General features: G+C 42.6%; 1 protein-coding gene across 9 annotated transcripts in view; it reads left to right on the plus strand.

Annotated features, from left to right (window-relative positions):
* The window catches only part of HIP1R (huntingtin interacting protein 1 related), a 72,985-nt gene that overhangs the window by 9,538 nt on the left and 44,276 nt on the right, over nucleotides 1–19,171 (plus strand). For 3 of the 9 annotated variants that reach the window (XM_067701024.1, XM_067701026.1, XM_067701027.1), the window contains 2 exons: nucleotides 14,120–14,276; nucleotides 17,779–17,904. In XM_067701024.1, coding sequence (XP_067557125.1) covers nucleotides 14,120–14,276; nucleotides 17,779–17,904 — 283 coding nt within the window. Of the gene's footprint in view, nucleotides 1–949; nucleotides 1,122–8,092; nucleotides 8,182–8,524; nucleotides 8,641–10,862; nucleotides 11,589–14,119; nucleotides 14,277–17,778; nucleotides 17,905–19,171 lie in introns of all 9 variants that reach the window. The other 6 variants (XM_067701018.1, XM_067701019.1, XM_067701020.1 and 3 more) reach the window with 6 other exon arrangements.

Below are 19,171 nucleotides of genomic sequence, written 5' to 3' on the forward strand. Positions count from 1 at the left end.
TTAGGAACGCATATAGGATGCTATCGCAGAAACCTTTGTCCTTAAGCAAAGGTAAAACCTGCTAATAATAGTTATTCCACATGAGTGGTGGGGGAGTACTTTTGCTTATTATTTTTATACTTTCAGGTGTTATTTGAATTGCTTTTCAACAAGCACATAGATACCTTTTATGTAATTAAAACAACCACCTCAACAATAAGAGGTTCTGAATTGGGTAGGTTTAGGATAAGGTCTTGGTGTCTGTCATTTTAACAAGCTGAAAAGAAGGGGAGGAAGAGAGGGCCTATGGGATTTATCTGTAATGCAGAGAATAAGCCCCCTCAAGGGCCACCAGCCTTCCTATTGCTATTACAGTTTCATAGGCAATCAAATGTTTGCTTCTAAACTTTCTGAGACAGTAACTATGGTGGTGTGTGCATGGTTTCAGGGGCGGCCGGCTAAGTTCAAATCGGAACTCCATCACTAACCAGTTGTATAACTGTGGCCACTTTACTGTCGAGTCCTCTGTCACGTGGGGAGTAACAATAGTCCCTACCTCAGAGAGTTACCGTGAGGATAAAATGGGGTAACACATGGAAAGTGCTTGGAATGAAACCGGGTACACGAGATCTTTTTTTTTTTTTTAATTCTTTTTGGGGTATAGTTGACTTACAATGTTGTGTTAGTTTCAGGTGCGCAGGAAAGTGAATCAGTTATACATATACATATATCCACTCTTTGTTTTTCGATTCTTTTCCCATATAGGTCATTACAGAGTATTGAGTAGAGTTCCTTGTACTATAGCAGGCTCTTACTCATTCTCTATTTTATATATAGTAGTTTGTATATGTCAATCCCAATGTCCCAATTTATCCCTCTCCCACAATGAGACCTAATAGGTGTAGTGTTTTCTTATTGTTTAGTTGGAATTTTAAAATCTTATGTAACAGTTTTCAAATTTGGTTTGTAGGACAAAGATATTATCGAGGCAGTCAATCACATTGCTGACTGTTCGGGTAAATTTAAATTGTTAGAGCATGCCTTACGCGATGCTAAGATGGTGGAGACCTGTATTGTGAAAGAAAAGCAAGATTATAAGCAGAAATTGAAGGCACTTAAGATTGAAGTCAATAAGCTAAAAGGTAAGGAAGAGGCATAAATTTAAGCATTTTATCTTGGGAATATATTTCTTCATTTGGGTTCACTTAATCTCATAGCTGAGAGTAGGTCTGTTGTTAGCTTTAGGTCCTACGCTGAGATGTTCATTTCATTTGTATAGAATTATGCTGCAATTTTTTGTGTTACAAGATAAATAACAGAGTTGGGGGAAACGGCCTCATGCGTTCTATTTTAAAAATAATCCTGCCTTTGCTGTACCGGTTATCTATTGCTACTATACGCTTTGTAGCAACCAATGACAGTGTCTCAGTGGCACGCAACCACGAGCATCTGAGAAGCTCACGTATCTGGAAGCCACACGGGAATTGGCTGATCTCCGTTGGGCCCAGCTGTGCGGCTCCCCTGGGGCATCTTCTCCTCCCCGGTCGGCTAGCCTGGGCATTTCTTCCCACAGTGAAGGCAGAAGCTTAAGAGAAGCAGAAAGATGGGAGGACCCATATATACCATCACTTCCCCCTCATTCTGTGGCCAAAGCGAGTCATGTGGCTGAACCCCGAGTCAGGCAGTCCCCTGTGGGAGGATTTACAAGAAATCGAGGGAGGAACGCAGGGAGGGGTGAGGAGTTACCACGAACAACACAAACTCCCACAGTGGCTTTTCGGGGCGTGTTTTGTTTTGGGGGGAATTCCTTTTGTGTCCTCCTGTTCTATTTGCATTCTCACAGTAACCCCACAGTTTATTTTTCTACTACTTGAAGATTTCTAATGAAACGAAGCCTGGGTATGCCAGATAGGTTAGTGCTATGTACTGGAATATGGGTCTAGGTGATGGAGTAAGAATTTATATTCATCTGCAGAGGATGTGGCCTTTCCCCACTGTGGGCGGGGGAAGCTGTTGGATGGAGGCGCTATCCAGGTCTTAAATCTGCACCCAGACTGTCCCATTTATAAGTGGTCATCATGTTAGACACAAAGAATGACTCCTGCTGTGGAACGAGCAAACTTAGAATGACAGAGCCGTGCGATTGCTCCACCTCTGTCCCTGGTGGAATCCCTCATGAGGCAGGGAGTTGCTGTTCAAATTGTGAAAGGCTATTGGGGCAGGTTTAATTTAAAAAATTCCACCTCCTAAAATCTTGTCCTTATGATGCCCTGACTTGTGGTCAATCATAATTTTGTCTCCATTTGTAGCTTCAGCTAAAATTGTAATCATACTATAAGCCCCTTGACAACAGGGACGGACTCTGTCTTCTCTTTTTTTGGATCCATAGTTAATAGCACAGCTCCTGGGGTACATTGTAGGCATTCGATAAGTGTTTATTGAATGCTGTGTTTACCTAGGTAAGATTTAAAAAAAGAAGTCTGTTTTTATCAACTTTTATACTCTTATTTTATAAATTCAATATTTATTACAAAAATAAATGCAGCATCATGGATAGTGGACTAGAGAGTGAGGGAAAGAGACTCATTTGGTTTGGGTGCACTGGGAAGGCGTCTTTGAAAACATTAGAGCTGAAACTTGGATGATGGGAAGAACCAGTCATGCAAAGATCTGGGCCAGGACCTTCCAGGCAGAAGAAAGAGCAAATGCAAAAGCCCTGGTGTGGGTTTTGAGGTTGGGGCCAGTGTAAGGAACAGATTGAAAGGGCAGGGCCAGGCTGTGCAGGCCTTAAGGTAATGAGTTTGGATTTCCTCCTAAGTGTAGCACAAGGGCTTTTAACAGAGAAGTGACGCCAGCAGATGGCCCTGATTGCTCCGTGGACAGTAGGCTGCAAAGGGAGAGGCAGGGTTCGAGCAGGGAGACGGTGGAAGCCTTGGCCAGGGTCACTGCTGGGGATGCAGTGAGATGTTAGATGAGGGACATATTTTGGCTGTAGATCCAACAGGACTTCATATTATTTGGAAGCAGGTGCTGAGGACATGAGAGGTATTCACAGTGTATATTCTTCTAGGAACTAGTATTTATTTGAGGACTTTTTTCCCCCTTCTATTTGTGAAGAGGATCTAAACGAAAAGACAACAGAAAATAATGGACAACGAGAAGAGATCATTCGCCTCAAGCAAGAGAAAAGTTGCCTGCATGATGAATTGGTTTTTGCTGGTAAAAATAGATAATTAGTTTAAGTAACCTGAACGTTCTACGATACTACCATGATGGGCTAAATGAATTGTACCTCTCTCAAAATACTTTATGTATTTAATTAATTTATTTTAACACCCTTTGAGAAATGTGGAGGGACCAGGCAGGGAATTTTAAAGCTGTTATCGTGCCTCCCAGTTCACTCTGTTTTCCTCTTCTGTAAAATGAGGAGCTGCTCTCCCTTCTAGCTTGAGTGCATGACTATACTAGCTCACTAAAAACATAGTACTTGTGCTTAAAAATTCAATAAGAAAGAATCTTATGAGCCAAGTATTTGCAAATACTAGATAAAAATTAGGAATTCAACAGTTTTTCAATTTTGCAAATAGATCACCTGTAGTTATTACAGTTGGAAAATACTCATGTGTTTTGTTACATCAGTACGACCGCAAAATAATAATGTTGGGGATGAATTTTTCATGACTTAAAAGCAAGTTTGTCAATAAGGTGTAACTTAGGCCCCCTTCTGATAAACATAAAAGTGGCACTCCCCACTCTCCCTCACTGCCGTGTTCTCCTACACTCTAACCCCAACCCACCCCAGTGTGTCAGAGTTTCTAGCCTCTCCTTTCTCTGCTCGCAACTGAGAATCACAGATATTTAGAGCTTATCTGTATATGGCCCTGACAGCCAAGAAGATTTTGTTAGACTTTAATTTTGGTGGTTTGTATGAAGAAAATCATAGGTTTGGAGGTAAAGTTCCAAATAGAAATTAAATGAACTGGGACTTCCCTGGAGATCCAGTGGTTAGGACTTGGCGCGTCCACTGCAGGGGGCGCAGGTTCGATCCCTGGTCAGGGAACTAAGATCCCACATGCCATGTGGTATGGTCAAAAGAAAAAAGAATTTAATTAACTAAGTGAACATGTTTGGGTCTACTCATACCTACTCTCAATGTCCTTCCTGCTAGGAAGAGACTACATTTCTATAAGTTAAAGGGCAGAATACAGTATTATATTATATTTTTTTCAAATAAAATGAAATTTTTAATTTTAATCTCATGGGATTAAAGATTGGGGAAATGCAGTTTCCTACCACTAGAGGTCACTATTTCCATTATTTCTAGGATTCCTGTGTCTCAAAGTAATTATGTCTTACATTGTTACAGATACTTACATAAAGATATACATATATTTGTACATCTACACAAAGATATACATATGTTTGTAGCCTTATAGTTGAATTCCCACAATCTTTGGATCGGCATCTGTGTGCCAGGCACTCTGCTAGTGACTAAGAAGCTCATAGGCCCAAAGAGAGTTTAGTGCTCTACAGATGCTGTGAATAAAATGTGCGAGGTCAGAGGAAGGAAAAACATTTACAGAACATTTTAATAATCTCCTTTTTTTTTGGTTCATCTGTCTTTACTCATATGTTCTATTATGTATTACTAGGTAAAGTATATGTAATTTGTTAGATAATACTCTAATAAATCCATTTTATGAAATATTTTTTTATCCTTTTCTAAGCTGATTTCTTAAATATCTTTTCAATTCGTACCACTGTCTCAGAACAATTTTTGTGTGTTTAAATTATAAAAGTGAATTAAAGCCTGAAAAGAATTTTTAAAGGCTTAACATGATAATATGCTATCAGGTGTCATGGCTAAAAATTAACACATTTTATTCAAGGTTGGAAGATGTCTTAAAAATGTACTTTTAAGTTCAAAACTTCTTTTTCCTCTTGTTGAAGATGAAGTTCTTCACATAGGCTTAGAGACATGTTTCATTTGTACATGTTGCTTATAAGAAGTTTGCAAATGAAACAATGATACTAGTTTACATTTCTGTGGCCCCGCGAGCCCCATAAACAAGGCCCTGTGAGACTGAGTGAAGGTCTCCCAGGCAGTAAAAGGCACAGAAGCTTGATCAGAATTTGGCAGGTCCAGACGTCAGCACCCTTTCCTTTGTGCTGTCTTCCTTAGGCTGCCCGCTCAGGCAGGTGTCAGCAGAGTTCCATACCTCTGTGTCTTCAGTGACCAACTTGTGAAATAGGCGGACTCGCTCCACTTTGACCCCAGATAACCCAGCCACGTAGGAAAGTATCAGATCTAAGGAAACAATTCTATTTCGTGCAACAGTAGATTATTCTAAAGTCAGATTAAGGCAGTATTGAAATATATTTAAAATTATCCTTGAATGCCAAATAAAGTAGCTGGCTTTTGTTTAGGGGCCGTGCTGTGTCCAAAACAAGTATCTCTGAGTGCTGGGAATGCACCCAGCGTGTGATCATGCTTGTTAATGGAAGAGGTGGGTAGAGCTGAGAGCAGCCGGAGTCCCAGATGCCCTGAGGGCGTCACTTCCATCCGGAAAGAGCTACTGTTTTACTGTTTCCTTTGTGCATAGAGTTGAATTCACATAAACTAAATGCGACTCTACACAAACATTGCAAGTGCGCTACTTTTATAGGCTTTTGTTACGGTGTTGACTCCCCTAATGCAAAGAAAGAAATTCAGAATTGAAGAGACGTAAGTTTTAAACCCGACGCCGTGGCTTTCACTGTGCCACGAGGCACAGTTCTGAATTCTGTGCACGAGGATTACCTTTAAAAGTAAAATGAGGGCTTCCCTGGTGGCGCAGTGGTTGAGAGTCCGCCTGCCGATGCAGGGGACACGGGTTCGTGCCCCGGTCCGGGAAGATCCCCCATGCTGCGGAGCGGCTGGGCCCGTGAGCCATGGCCGCTGAGCCTCCGCGTCCGGAGACTGTGCTCCGCAACGGGAGAGGCCACAACAGTGAGAGGCCCGCGTACCGCAAAAAAAAAAAAAAAGTAAGATGATGCGGGACTTCCCCGGCGGTCCAGTGATTAGGACTTTGCCTTCCAATGCAGGGGGTGAGGGTTCGATCCTTGGTCGGGGAGCTAGGATCCCACATACCTCGTGGCCAAAAGGCCAAGTCATAGAACAGAAGCAATATTGTGGCAAATTCAATAAAGACTTTAAAAATGGTCCACATCAGACTTCCCTGGTGGCACAGTGGTTAAGAATTCCCCTGCCAGTGCAAGGGACACGGGTTTGATCCCTGGTCTGGAAAGATGCCACATGCCGCGGAGCAACTAAGCCCGTGCGCCACAACTACTTAGCCTGCACTCTAGGCCTGTGAGCCACAGCTACTGAGCCCATGTGCCACAACTACTGAAGCCTGCGTGCCTAGAGCCCGTGCTCCACAACAAGAGAAGCCACCACAACGAGAAGCCCGCACACCGCAACGAAGAGTAGCCGCCTCTCGCCACAACCAGAGAAAAACGCACGTGCAGTAGTGAAGACCCAATGCAGCCCAAAATAAATAAATAAAAAAAAATTGTAATGGTCCATATCAAAAAAAATCTTAAAAAAAAAAAGATGATGCTGCAGACCCGTATCAGAAGGGCTGAGCATTTAGCGCGTTTGGCTAGGAGGTGGTGGCTTTCATAGATCGCTCCTCACGCTTTATTCCGCCTGGTCCCCAGTGACCGCCAGCAGACACTTTTGCAGAAAAGCTGTCCAGGTAGAGTTGCTGTCTCCAGCAAAGCTCATGCCTTTGTCCTTAAATGGTTTCTGTGACGCTCCAAATGTAAAGCGATAATAATAAATATTTGTATTCTTTTTCATCCACGAGAAAAATGACGTGGAAAAGGTGCTTTGTTAATAAACCATAGAAGTTGTAAATTTTGATTTAGGTTGCACCTGATTTACTCAAAACCGATTCATGTATTAATAATTAGAGGGTCAGTTTATGCATTTAGCCTCTTATAAAGAACTTCTTATAAAGACAGTGGGTTTTTTTAGGTGAGAAATTTATTGTTGATCTATCACTTATACGTGAATGAAATTATTTCCCCTTAAGCATAATATTAGTATTTTTTTCCTGTACAAGTCTTCGTGTAGCACTTTAGATCTTTCCTTTCTGGGGGTTCTCATCTGCCAAGTTCTGAAACTTCAAAATACTGATATCTCATACCCCAACCCTAGTAACAGCAAAGTGTCTGTGTTTCAGCAGAATGTTTATGGTCTTTGTAAAAGAATGAAGATTTAAAAAAAAACCCAAAAACCTCTGTTCTGTCTTTTTGTGCTAGAAAATTGGGTGTAATACTGTGTATATTAAAGAAAATTCTGAATCTTAATTACCCATCAGGTAAAGAGTTTTCAAGAAAAAGAAAGTCTGTAAAGGAGTGCTGGACTTTGATTAAAATGGAAAGACAAGTTTGTCTACCTATGGGGTCACCTCATAGGTCCAAATATCTTCAGTTTTTGCTCAGTGAGAATACATACAAGTGGCCTGATTGTGAGATTATATCAGATTGACTTACATACTGGTGAAAATAGTGATTTTTTTTTTTTTTTTTTGCCCCTTGTAATGTTAGTTTTTTTTCTGTTGGTAAAGGTAATATGCTGTTTGGATTTTTACAAGGAAAATGCATTTGTAAGTTACCTGTGTAATGTGAATAAGTAAGTAAAGAGTAAAGTAATATGTATTAAATTTAGAGATTTAGAAACCACCCCCTCAAAAAAAAAGGGGAAAATAAGTGTCATTCATCCTTCCATCTAAAAAATAACTTGATACTTCAGCATGCTTGCGCTCAGCCTTTTCCTATGCTTATGTACATACAGACACACACATGTAATTTGAGCAGAGAGTTGGTACAGTTTTGAATACTTTTTTGACTTAACATTAATTACATTGTGAAAGTTTTCAAATTTGGCGAAGGATCTAGTCAGAATCACTGATGAAAGCTCTTTCCAGCCATCCATTTTGCAATTTTAAAATTCAGGAAGGAGGGGGGGCAAAAAGTTAGCCGCGCATAAAATTGTTGGAAATGAAGAGGTTTGTGTTGATATGGGCTGGTGAAAAACGTTTTAATAATATTTGTTCTTAAATAGTAGAGAGAGACAAAAGGAAAGACGAGTTACTGGATATCGCAAAGTCAAAGCAAGAACGCATGAGCGCAGAGCTGCATAATCTGCGACAGGTAGGCTCCCACTTACCTTCTCCGTTAGGTGGGAAACGCTTATAAACAAGCATCAGACTAGGAAAAGTGTGTGCCCAGTGATTTTGTTTATGATGCTTTTGGAGTCCTGACGACGTGAAAGGTGTATCACATTAACCTAGCAGATAGGGTCTTGCTTATGGTAATTAAAGGTCAGGAGACTAGTTACATTAACAAATCTCAGTGCTAACATAGGAAAAATAAAAGCAAACACATTCAGCCTAGTTCTTTAGTCACTGTCTGATCTGTGCTGGCATTTCAGAGTGCCAGTTGTTGGCTCAGTTTAGCTTTGTTGTTACACTTTATTTATCAATATCTGTGGCAGATTTACATAAAACAACAGCGTGATCTGCAGTTTCTTAATTTCAATGTGGAAAGTTCTCAGGAATTAATACAGATATATGACTCAAAGGTGGAGGAATCAAAGGCCCTGGAATCCAGGTAATCTTAGTATGATGCTATTAATATGATCTTACATGTTATTCCATCGTTCAGTCAATATTTGTTAAGTACCTGCTGTGGGCCAGTACTTAACTACTGTTTGGTAGGTAGTAGGGAATAAATGTATGTGACCTAATCCTGGGTTGCAGTGAGAATTTTAGGCATGATCTTAATTTAACCATTTGATTAAATTCATTAAACACATTATTTGTGTGTTTGTTGTGTAGAAGGCTTGGAGCTAAAGTAGAAATTACAGAGATGAATCATTTATTCATTCATTCAGCACTCAGTATTTTAGGCACGGGCTAGGAGTAGGGAAAAGGAAGATATATTGGGCATGGTACTTGCTTAAAATAATGCCAAAGAATGGTATAAATAACTGCAGTAGAAGTTCAGCTGAGGGTGAGCTCTGCTCTCAGCCTGATTTTCCCATTTTCCTTGTGAATAGGGGGAGACGTCTACTCCTACCTATAAAAGGCAGTGTGTGAATTAAATTGGTTTCTGTAAAATTAAAATATAAATATATGAGGTCTGGTTTAATTTAACAAGCATACAACTGCCCCACAGTTAAATTGAGTCCACTTTTACAAGCAGAAATGGTACAGGGAGTCATGGAAAGGAACAGGAATTCAGGGAGTTCCCCATCACCGCACATAGGAGCAGAAGCTGGGCTGGATGACGCAGCTCCTTTCCCCGGAGGGTGGAGTTCAGGATGGGGATGGTCAGAGTTGCAGGGAGGGATGTAAGGAGCAGCTGTTGCTACAGACAGTAGAACTGGGGACTCACCCACACTTTGCTGCATGTGCTGTACTCTTCTTCGAGGTCTTTTGCTGGGGGTTGTCGCACCATTGCTCTGTATCCCAGCTGTGGCTGCTACTCATAAACACCAGAGCAACCCAGCGACCTCTTGCAGGCAGAAGCCCCTAACCTATTGGCTCTTTCTCCTTTTTGCACTGCATTTCCCCTGGAAGGTACCTGGGCTGGATGATTGAGGTTATTCTTTAAGAACATAAAGTGGCTTATCCCATTCTAGAAGGAGGGATCAGAATCATACAGATTAGAACACCTGAATAGGTGTGACATGAAAAACTTTGACAATCTATTAGAAGGTTTATCACAATGATTTTTATTTTATGCACATGTGGTGTCACTTTTACCTTAGACCAGTTTTCCATATATAGATACATAGGCATCCAGCAGGTGAATGGGAGGGTCATGAATGCAGCAGGTGAGCACATCTGGCACTTGCCAATTATCGTTGTACCTTGACTCTCCATTGCCTTTCAATCCTGACTTTATGTCTATTTAACTGTGAATTAGGAAGAGAAATAACAGATCAATCAACGAGTATTTACAGAACACTTAGTGTATGTTAAAGGCCGTCTTAGGTTCCAGGAGGATTAAAAATGCTTCTACATGTGAACAAAAACCTTAAGAATCTTTTTTTTTTTTTTTTTTTTGCGGTACGCGGGCTTCTCACTGCTGTGGCCTCTCCCGTTGCGGAGCGCAGGCTCAGCGGCCATGGCTCACGGGCCCAGCCGCTCCGCGGCATGTGGGATCTTCCCGGACCGGGGCACGAACCCGTGTCCCCTGCATTGGCAGGCGGACTCTCAACCACTGCGCCACCAGGGAAGCCCCTTTTTTTTGGTTGTTTTTTGCGGTACGCGGGCCTCTCACTGTTGTGGCTTCTCCCGTTGCGGAGCACCGGCTCCGGACGCACAGGCACAGTGGCCATGGCTCACGGGCCCAGCCGCTCCGCGGCATGTGGGATCCTCCCGGACCGGGGCACGAACCCGCGTCCCCTGCATTGGCAGGCGGACTCTCAACCACTGCGCCACCAGGGAAGCCCCTTAAGAATCTTTTGACAAAACTTTTATATGTATGAAACAGTGAATGATATAGTTAGAATAGGAAATTTGCTATCTGATTAATTAGATATATATTAATATATACAGTAAGAGAATGATTTGCAGTATGGAGAGTCAGTGCAGTGGACATTAAGGATGGGAAGAGGGGTGTGGGTGTGGTGGTTGGCAAGACTTCCTGGAGGAGGTTGGGCTAAAATTGGGCTCCGAAGAATATAAAAATTCTACCTCATATTTTCAACTCAGACAAATGGGTCTTACTAGGGTTTAGCTCAGCTGATGAGGTTTGAGTGAACTATTTAGAACGACAGTATCAAGTGTATCTTATAACTTCCGTTTTTTGTAATGCCACCATAGCAGAGAAATGTGTTTATCAGACCTTGAAAATAACCACCTAAAAGTCGATTTTAAGAGGGAGGAAAATCAGAAGTCACTGGTTAAGGACCAAAAATTTGAGACCACGTTGGTTCAACAAAATAAGTCAGAAGAGAGCTCTTATGATGTATGCAAAGAGAAGAAACTACAGGTTAATACTTCATTTGGGGGAAAAAGTGTAATTGCTATCTCATCTCTACTTGCAAAAGACTTAGTGGAGAAACAAAAGTCTTGGTCTCCGGGAGGAAAAATCCAGACTGAACCCGAAAACAAAAGTACATTTTGCAAGATCCACGCAAGATCACCAAAAGGTAATGGAGGTGGGATTCAGAATGAAGAGAAACAACGCTCGGAAACATCAACATCTGTAGCCGATGAAAAGTGGCATGACATCAGCCTTTACCTGGGCCTGGCCAACTGTTCTGGTTCAAAACAACCAGAAAAGCTAGATGTCAAATGTCAAGATCACCTGGAAAGGTCTGGAGTCTCATGTTGCCATAAAAGCGAAGCCTGTCTGGATGAAAGCGACATGTGGGAATCCAAGTGCTGCCACCCAAGTAACTTCATAATCGAAGCTCCAGGCCACCTGTCTGACGTGGAATGGATGAGCATCTTCAAGCCTTCCAGAGTGCAGAGAATCGTGCGCCACAAATCGGTGTGCACTTGTTCGGAAAGTGCCAGTGGAACCAAATACAACTCCTCTACCAGGTCAGTCTTGTTTCATGTTTATAAACACCCAGGGAACCTACTTACTGTTCTGAGAACTCTAAAAGGGCTGCAGTAGCCACTTCATGCCAACTGTGAAACGGAAAGCAGTGTTTACAAACAGAAATTGCGGTTTGACAAACGGTTTCCTCTTTTCATCACAGGGTAGGCTGTTGAGTTTTTGATTGTACAGAGGCTGTGTTGGATTCCAGTGAGAAGTTTGTGCCTAGGACAGCTTCTGAGGCAAAAGTTTTGCTTAAAAACAAAGCCAGTTGTCATGAGCTGAGCAAACATGTTTTATTTTAAAACGAACGGGGAGGTCACTTTACAGGGTAGAATGCTGCTGCGGAGCATTCCTCAGCCAGGATCCTTTTGAATCGATAAGCCGTTTCTTTCATGTCCAGATTACATTCCCTAGACCCCAGATAAGACATTCTTTTTGCCCCCATTGGCTTATTTACACATCCAACTGCTTTGGCCTTTGTGTTTACTTTACATTTCCCAAACTTTGTTACTTTTAAAAATCATGCAGGAGAAAGAATGTTTGTATCTAATAAGCTGGTAACAGTTATTGGTTTCTTTTTTTTCCAGTTTTATTGAGATATAACTGGCATACAGCACTGTATAAGTTTAAGGTGTTCGGCATAATGATTCCAGTGCATCAGGAAATGATGACCACAGTAGGTTTAGTGACCATCCATCATCTCATAGGGACACAAAATAAAAGACAAAGAGAAAAATATATTTTTTCCTTGTGATGAGAACTCTTAGGATTTACTTTCTCAACAACTTTTTTTTTTTTTTTTTTTTGCGGTACGCGGGCCTCTCACTGTTGTGGCCTCTCCCGTTGCGGAGCACAGGCTCCGGACGCGCAGGCTCAGCGGCCGTGGCTCACGGGCCCAGCCGCTCCGCAGCATGTGGGATCTTCCCGGACCGGGGCACAAACCCGTGTCCCCTGCATCGGCAGGCGGACTCTAAACCACTGCGCCACCAGGGAAGCCCTCAACAACTTTTATATATAACCTACAGCAGTGTTAATTACATTAATCCTACTGTACATGAAATCCCTAGTTCTTATGTATCTCATAACTGGAAGCTTGTGCCTTTTGACCACCCTTATCCAACTGGTTTTTTTAAGAGAAAAAAAATGGATTAGTTTCTGGCATATGCTGCATTTTTCAGGCTCATCTTACTGTTCGAATTGCTGAATCTTGTAGTTAGTTGAGGGGTGCTACACTAATGTCTGCTATTGTTAAAGCAAACCTAGCTCTTTGATCTTAAATTACAGAAAGGATGAAGCCTCTGTTTTGAGAGCCTTATTTTAATCATCACATTGACTTTCATAGGACTCTATGATTGAACTTCCCTTCTGGTATTTTCATTGTTTGGATTATCGTTTGGCCCTTTTAGAAGCCTGAGTCGCTTAAAAATCATACAGTTATTCTGTCAACAAAAACTGGTTTTTACACTAAATATTATCTATTCATATTTGGTTTTTAAAGATCATCTTAGATAATTGCAAGTACCAGGAGGGCACAACTTCCTATTTTTCACTATTGAACAAGAACACGCATATATTAAGGGAAAAGCTTGTGTTAAGTAATTTTAAGAGCAGAGCGGACACATATTAAACTTAGTGTATGAAAGAAATTCAAAGACAATTTCAGAGTTTTCTTTCAAGGCCCTTTTGACCTCCGTGGCTTGAAATGATTCAAGTGACTTCTCGTTCTGCCAGCAGGGGCCAAGGCATCGCATGACAAACGCGTGATTAAGTGGAAAAGATAATGATGTTTTCCTGTTTTTCCTTAGATTATACGAGCTTGTGTACCTACTTCATCACCTGACTAAAATGGTCACATTTATACCACCGTTCCATTTGCCGTGCAGGGGTTTACGTGTGGAGGGGGCAGCCGCCGCGGCCTGCTCTGCCTGCCTCACGGGGCCTGTGGGAGGAAGAGGTTTCCAGGGTCTCTTGCTCTCAGCTCTGCTTTGAGCCCGGTGTTAACAACGCACCAGAAACTTAGCTGCACTTGTCTGTTCTCTAACTACTGAGACCCTATGGAAGAATCAAGGACCCACAACAGTGCCATTCTGCTTTCACAGAAGGACTCGTAAAAGACCATTAACAAAAATCAGTCTCAGAAACCAAAAACCTAGAATCTTCCAATGTTTAACCTTACGCTGTATTCATTTTTTTCCTCTTTTGGATGATCTCGTCTCTCACACCTTCTTTTCTTTGCTTTTTTTTTTGTGGGTGTGGGGAGGAGGGCAATTCTCTCTTCTGTAGTTACCCTTTAACGAGGAATTTGGTTTTAATTCTTACTGCTAAAGGTATGCATTCATTTCTAATATTCTACACAAATATTCTGCTCAAGTCTCTAATGTTCTATTCAAACTTGAGCTTCATCATCAGAAAAGAAAACATTTTTTTTTTTTTTGTCCTGTTGAGATACTTTCAAGTATAACAGTATTGGTGACATGTGTCTGCTCTTGTTTCAAGATGCCTGTTTTTGTTTTTGTTTTATTATTCACAGTGAGCTGATTGCCAGCCAGCAGTCCCACTGTTTGGGTTCTTCAAAATCTGCCTTAAGAGAGGATGAGAAGTTGATAGAGATGGAGTCCTCTTCTGATAAAAAGAACTCATCTAAGATTTTGTTAGTCAACAAAGATGCAGCATTGCCCAGTGAAAAGGTTTGTTTTTCGCTTAGAAATACCCAGCTTATTCAAGCAAGGCTTCTCCCCAGCATACTTTTTTTTTTTTTTTGCTGTACGCGGGCCTCTCACTGTCGTGGCCTCTCCCGTTGCAGAGCACAGGCTCGGGACACGCAGGCCCAGCGGCCATGGCCCATGGGCCCAGCCGCTCCGCGGCATGTGGGATCCTCCCGGACCGGGGCACGAACCCGTGTCCCCTGCATCGGCAGGCGGACTCCCAACGACTGCGCCACCAGGGAAGCCCTCCCAGCATACTTTTAATTCCCCTAGAGCACTACTGTTAGTGTGCTTAATTTTGGCTATTCTTCAGGTTTTGTTTTTTAATTATAGGACTTTAATTTCTATTACTTAACTGAAGTCATAATTATTTACCTTCTCTTTTCTTTAAATATCCTATAGATAACTTCAGGTAGGATGTCCCTCAGGCCCTCCAGGTGACTGATCTATCTATTTTTAATAAATATTTTAAACACACAGAAAATGAAAAATACAAGTTACTATGTACTTACATTCGGATTTAACACGTTGACATTTTGCCATATTTGCTTTATTTTTCAACTTGTGAAATAAATAAAATGTTACAGATAGAGGGTAAGTTCATGTGCCATTCTGCCTGTGCCTACCCTCCACCCCCACCAGTTAACCACTACCCTGAAGTTGCATCCATGCTTGCTTTATGCTTTTATGTTTTACATAAGAGTGTATACTTAAGGGCAGGAATAGAGACGCAGACGTAGAGAACAGACGTGTGTACACAGCGCGGGGGAAGAGGGGGATGAATTGGGAGATTGGGATTGACATATATACACTACCACGTGTACAACAGATAGCTAGTGGGCACCTGCCGTATAGCATAGGGAAGCTCAGCTCAGTGCTCTGTGGTGACCTATATGGGGGGGGGAGGGAGGGAGGGAGGTCCAAGAGGGAGGGGATATATGTATACACATAGCTGATTCACTTCGTTGTACAGCAGAAACTGACACAACGTTGTAAAGCAACTATACCACAATTTTTTAAAAAATTACATAGTATTGTTTTGTTTAAGATGTACATGAATGGTAAACTGCCGTCTGTATCCTTTCTGATGTGATTTTCCAGCTTTGTCAGTGTTTTGTGACCTTCATCTGTGCTGACACCGTGGACCTATAGCCTCTTCATTTTGATTGTTGCTTGATGTGCAGGGTCCAGTGATTGAATAAACCGTAGTCTGTCCACGGCCCTACAGACAGGCAGTGAGGTTGTGTCTACAGTGTCATTATTGTGGATGAGCCAGTGTTTCCAACATGAATGGGGTCCCCCTTGCAGGTGGTTTGTAAAGAAAATAAGTTCAAGTAAACTTAGTTATTTTTGGTGTTATTTTGGGAAGATATCCGGGAAGATGAGTTGGGTTCAAATCCCGGTTTTGCTTTGTCTTAGCTCAGTGACGTTAGTACAGTTATTTAATTTCTTTGAGCCTCAGTTTCTTCGCCTGCAAATGTGCAGTTATAACATCACAGTTGCTTGGTTTTAAGGGGATATTGGAGGGCCTGGCCCCTAATGGGTATTTGATGACTGTTAGTTCTCTTTGTTCAAAATTGACTGCACCAAAGTGTTGACTAGGATCCGGAGCACCTGGGACTTTTGTTCACTGATGGTGAGACTGTAAATGGTAGAGCCACTCTGGAAAACACTGGGTACTTTCTATTAAAAAACTACTTAAAAAAAAAAAAATATATACACCTACCATATGACCCAGCTGTTCTACTCCTAGAGAAATGGAAACATACGTCCACAGAAATATTAAAGCAGCTTTATTTGCACTCGCTAAAAAAACTGGAAACAACCCAAATATACTGCAGTAAGTGAATAGATAAAACTGTGGTATATCCATACAATGGAGTACTTCTCAGCAATAAAAAGGAATGAACTATCTATACACATACAGCATAGGTAAATCTCAAGATAATTATGCTGAGTGAAAGAAGCCAGACAGACAAAAGTATGTAATGCATCTATATAAAACTCTAGAAGATGCAAACTAATCTCTGGTGACTGAAAGCAGATCAGTAGTTGTCTGGGAATGGCGAGGAGGCACTCATAGAGGCAGGAATTCCAAAGGGCCAGAGGCGTGATAAACGCGACCCGTATTCATTGTGGGGATGGCTTCATGGGTGTGTACTCATGTACACATGTATGTAGGAAGTCATCAGATTGTACACTTAATTAGTTATTTTTGGGGGCGTCGGGTCTTCGTTGCTGCGCGTGGGCTTTCTCTAGTTGTGTCGAGCAGGGGCTACTCTTCGTTGCGGTGCGTGGGCTTCTCATTGCGGTGGCTTCTCTTGTGGCGGAGCACAGGCTCTAGGCGCGTGGGCTTCAGTAGTTGTGGCATGTGGGCTCAGTAGTTGTGGCTCGCGGGCTATAGAGCGCAGGCTCAGTAGTTGTGGTGCATGGGCTTAGCTGCTCCGTGGCATGTGGGATCTTCCCAGACCAGGGATCGAATCCGTGTCTCCTGCATTGGCGGGCGGATTCTTAACCACTGCGCCACCAGGGAAGCCCCTGTACACTTAATTGTACAGTTAATTGTTATGTCCACTGTGGAAAACTCACAGATTGTACACTGTGGAAAGCTTTTTACACAAAGTTGAAAATTAAATAAGAATAAACAAACTAAGGCATATTTCCACTTTTTTTTTTTTTTTTTTTGCAGTATGCGGACCTCTCACTGTTGCGGCCTCTCCCGGTGCGGAGCACAGGCTCCGGACGCACAGGCTCAGCGGCCATGGCTCATGGGCCCAGCCGCTCTGCGGCATGTGGGATCTTCCCAGACCGGGGCACGAACCCGTGTCCCCTGTATCGGCAGGCAGACTCTTAGCCACTGCACCACCAGGGAAGCCCTCCACTTATTTTTAAAAGCTAACAAGATTTAGTGTTAAAGTTGCATTTTTTTAAGTATTTTGACCTGGTAATTACAACCTTGGCAAGTTGATTTAAGAGAGGTAAACAATGCCTAGGATTCTCTTATCACATGGATGTTACTTAATTAGTTGTAGTAAGTTCTGTTTAAGTCAAATTATTTAGCAAAGTAGGTTCTAAGAAATAAATGGAATTTGGTTCTTCTAGTGTTTAATGCCCTGCTTTGATATGTAATACCTAAAGTCAAACATTGGGCTTCCCTGGTGGCGCACTGGTTGAGAGTCTGCCTGCCGATGCAGGGGACACGGGTTCGTGCCCCGGTCCGGGAGGATCCCACATGCCGTGGAGAGGCTGGGCCCGTGAGCCATGGCCGCTGAGCCTGCGCATCCGGAGCCTGTGCTCTGCAACGGGAGAGGCCACGGCAGTGAGATGCCCGCGTACCGCAAAAAAAAACCCAAAACAAAACGAAAAATAAAGTCAAACATTAATGAACAGTTAACATTTGTGTTTGTTACATTGTACTTGTAAACATAAACAATGAAAAGTGCTTCTTGATTTCATGAATGCTGGAATTGTGTTGCTTTCCCAGGATGATTTTTCTCCCACAAGCAAGCTTCAGCGTTTGCTGGCAGAATCCCGTCAGATGGTTACAGATCTGGAGCGGAGCACTCTGCTCCCCATCAGCTCTGAGAATCTCAGCAGCACCGCCAAAAATGTACGTGGTTCCTTTTCTTTTGACCCCATCTGTAGTATGCAAACACTCCAGTCGTTGTGCGCAAACGTCCCTTTCTGTTAGAATGAAAGGGGAGGAGGTAGCAGGCTGGGTTTAAGGAGAAAGAGAAAGTCATACTCAGATGTCGCCACACCCAGACTTCCTCTTTCCAGTTACCTGGGCACATGCACGTACATTCTGGGGGATTTTTAAAAAATATTTTATTGTAGAAAATTTCAAATACAGATGTAGAAAGAATACTTCCAGTCACAGAGCTTCAGTAGCCATCGGCTTTCTGCTGTTTTGTTTCATCTTCCCCCATCCGTACCTGTTTTCTCCTGAAACTTTTTTTTTTTTTTTTTTTTTTTTTTGCGGTCCGCGGGCCTCTCACTGCTGTGGCCTCTCCCGTTGCGGAGCACAGGCTCCAGACGCGCAGGCTCAGCAGTCATGGCTCAGGGGCCCAGCCGCTCCACGGCATGTGGGATCTTTCCGGACCGGGGCACGAACCCGCGTCCCCTGCATCGGCAGGCAGACTCTCAACCACTGCGCCACCAGGGAAGCCCATCTCCTGAAACATTTTAAAGCAAATCCTAGACATCATATCATTTCACTCATATGTACTTCATTCTGTAGCTCTAACAGATAAGGACTTTTTTCACACCCAGCCAAATTAACAGGAACTCTTTAATTTCGTCTAATGACTAGACCACGTTAAGGTTTCCCCATTTATCTCAAAAATGTCTTTTTACTCGTTATTCAAATCAATACTCAACCGAGGTCCATACTTTGCACTTGGATAAGTCCCTTAAGGTCTCTCTTAATCACTAACAGTTCCTTCTCCTTCCCTCCCTCCCTCTTTCCTTCCTTCCTTCTTCTCCCTCCTCTTTCCTCTTCTTCTTTCATTGTTTTTTTTTTTTTTTTTTTTTTTTTGCGGCACGCGGGCCTCCCACTGTTGTGGCCTCTCCCGTTGCGGAGCACAGGCTCCGGACGCACAGGCTCAGCGGCCAAGGCTCACTGGCCCAGCCGCTCCACGGCATGTGGGATCTTCCCGGACCGGGGCACGAACCTGTGTCCCCTGCATCGGCAGGTGGACTCTCAACCACTGCGCCACCAGGGAAGCCCCCAACCTTGATTTTGTCGGTCCATTTGATTTTAGCCATTCTAGTAGATCTGAAATGGCATCTCGTTGCCATTGAATAATTTGCATTTTCCTGTTAACCTAATGATGTGCATCTTCATGTGCTCTTTGGCCCTTCATATGTCTTCTTCT

Source organism: Pseudorca crassidens, chromosome 12 (genome assembly GCF_039906515.1).
Source record: "Pseudorca crassidens isolate mPseCra1 chromosome 12, mPseCra1.hap1, whole genome shotgun sequence".
NCBI lineage: Eukaryota > Metazoa > Chordata > Mammalia > Artiodactyla > Delphinidae > Pseudorca > Pseudorca crassidens.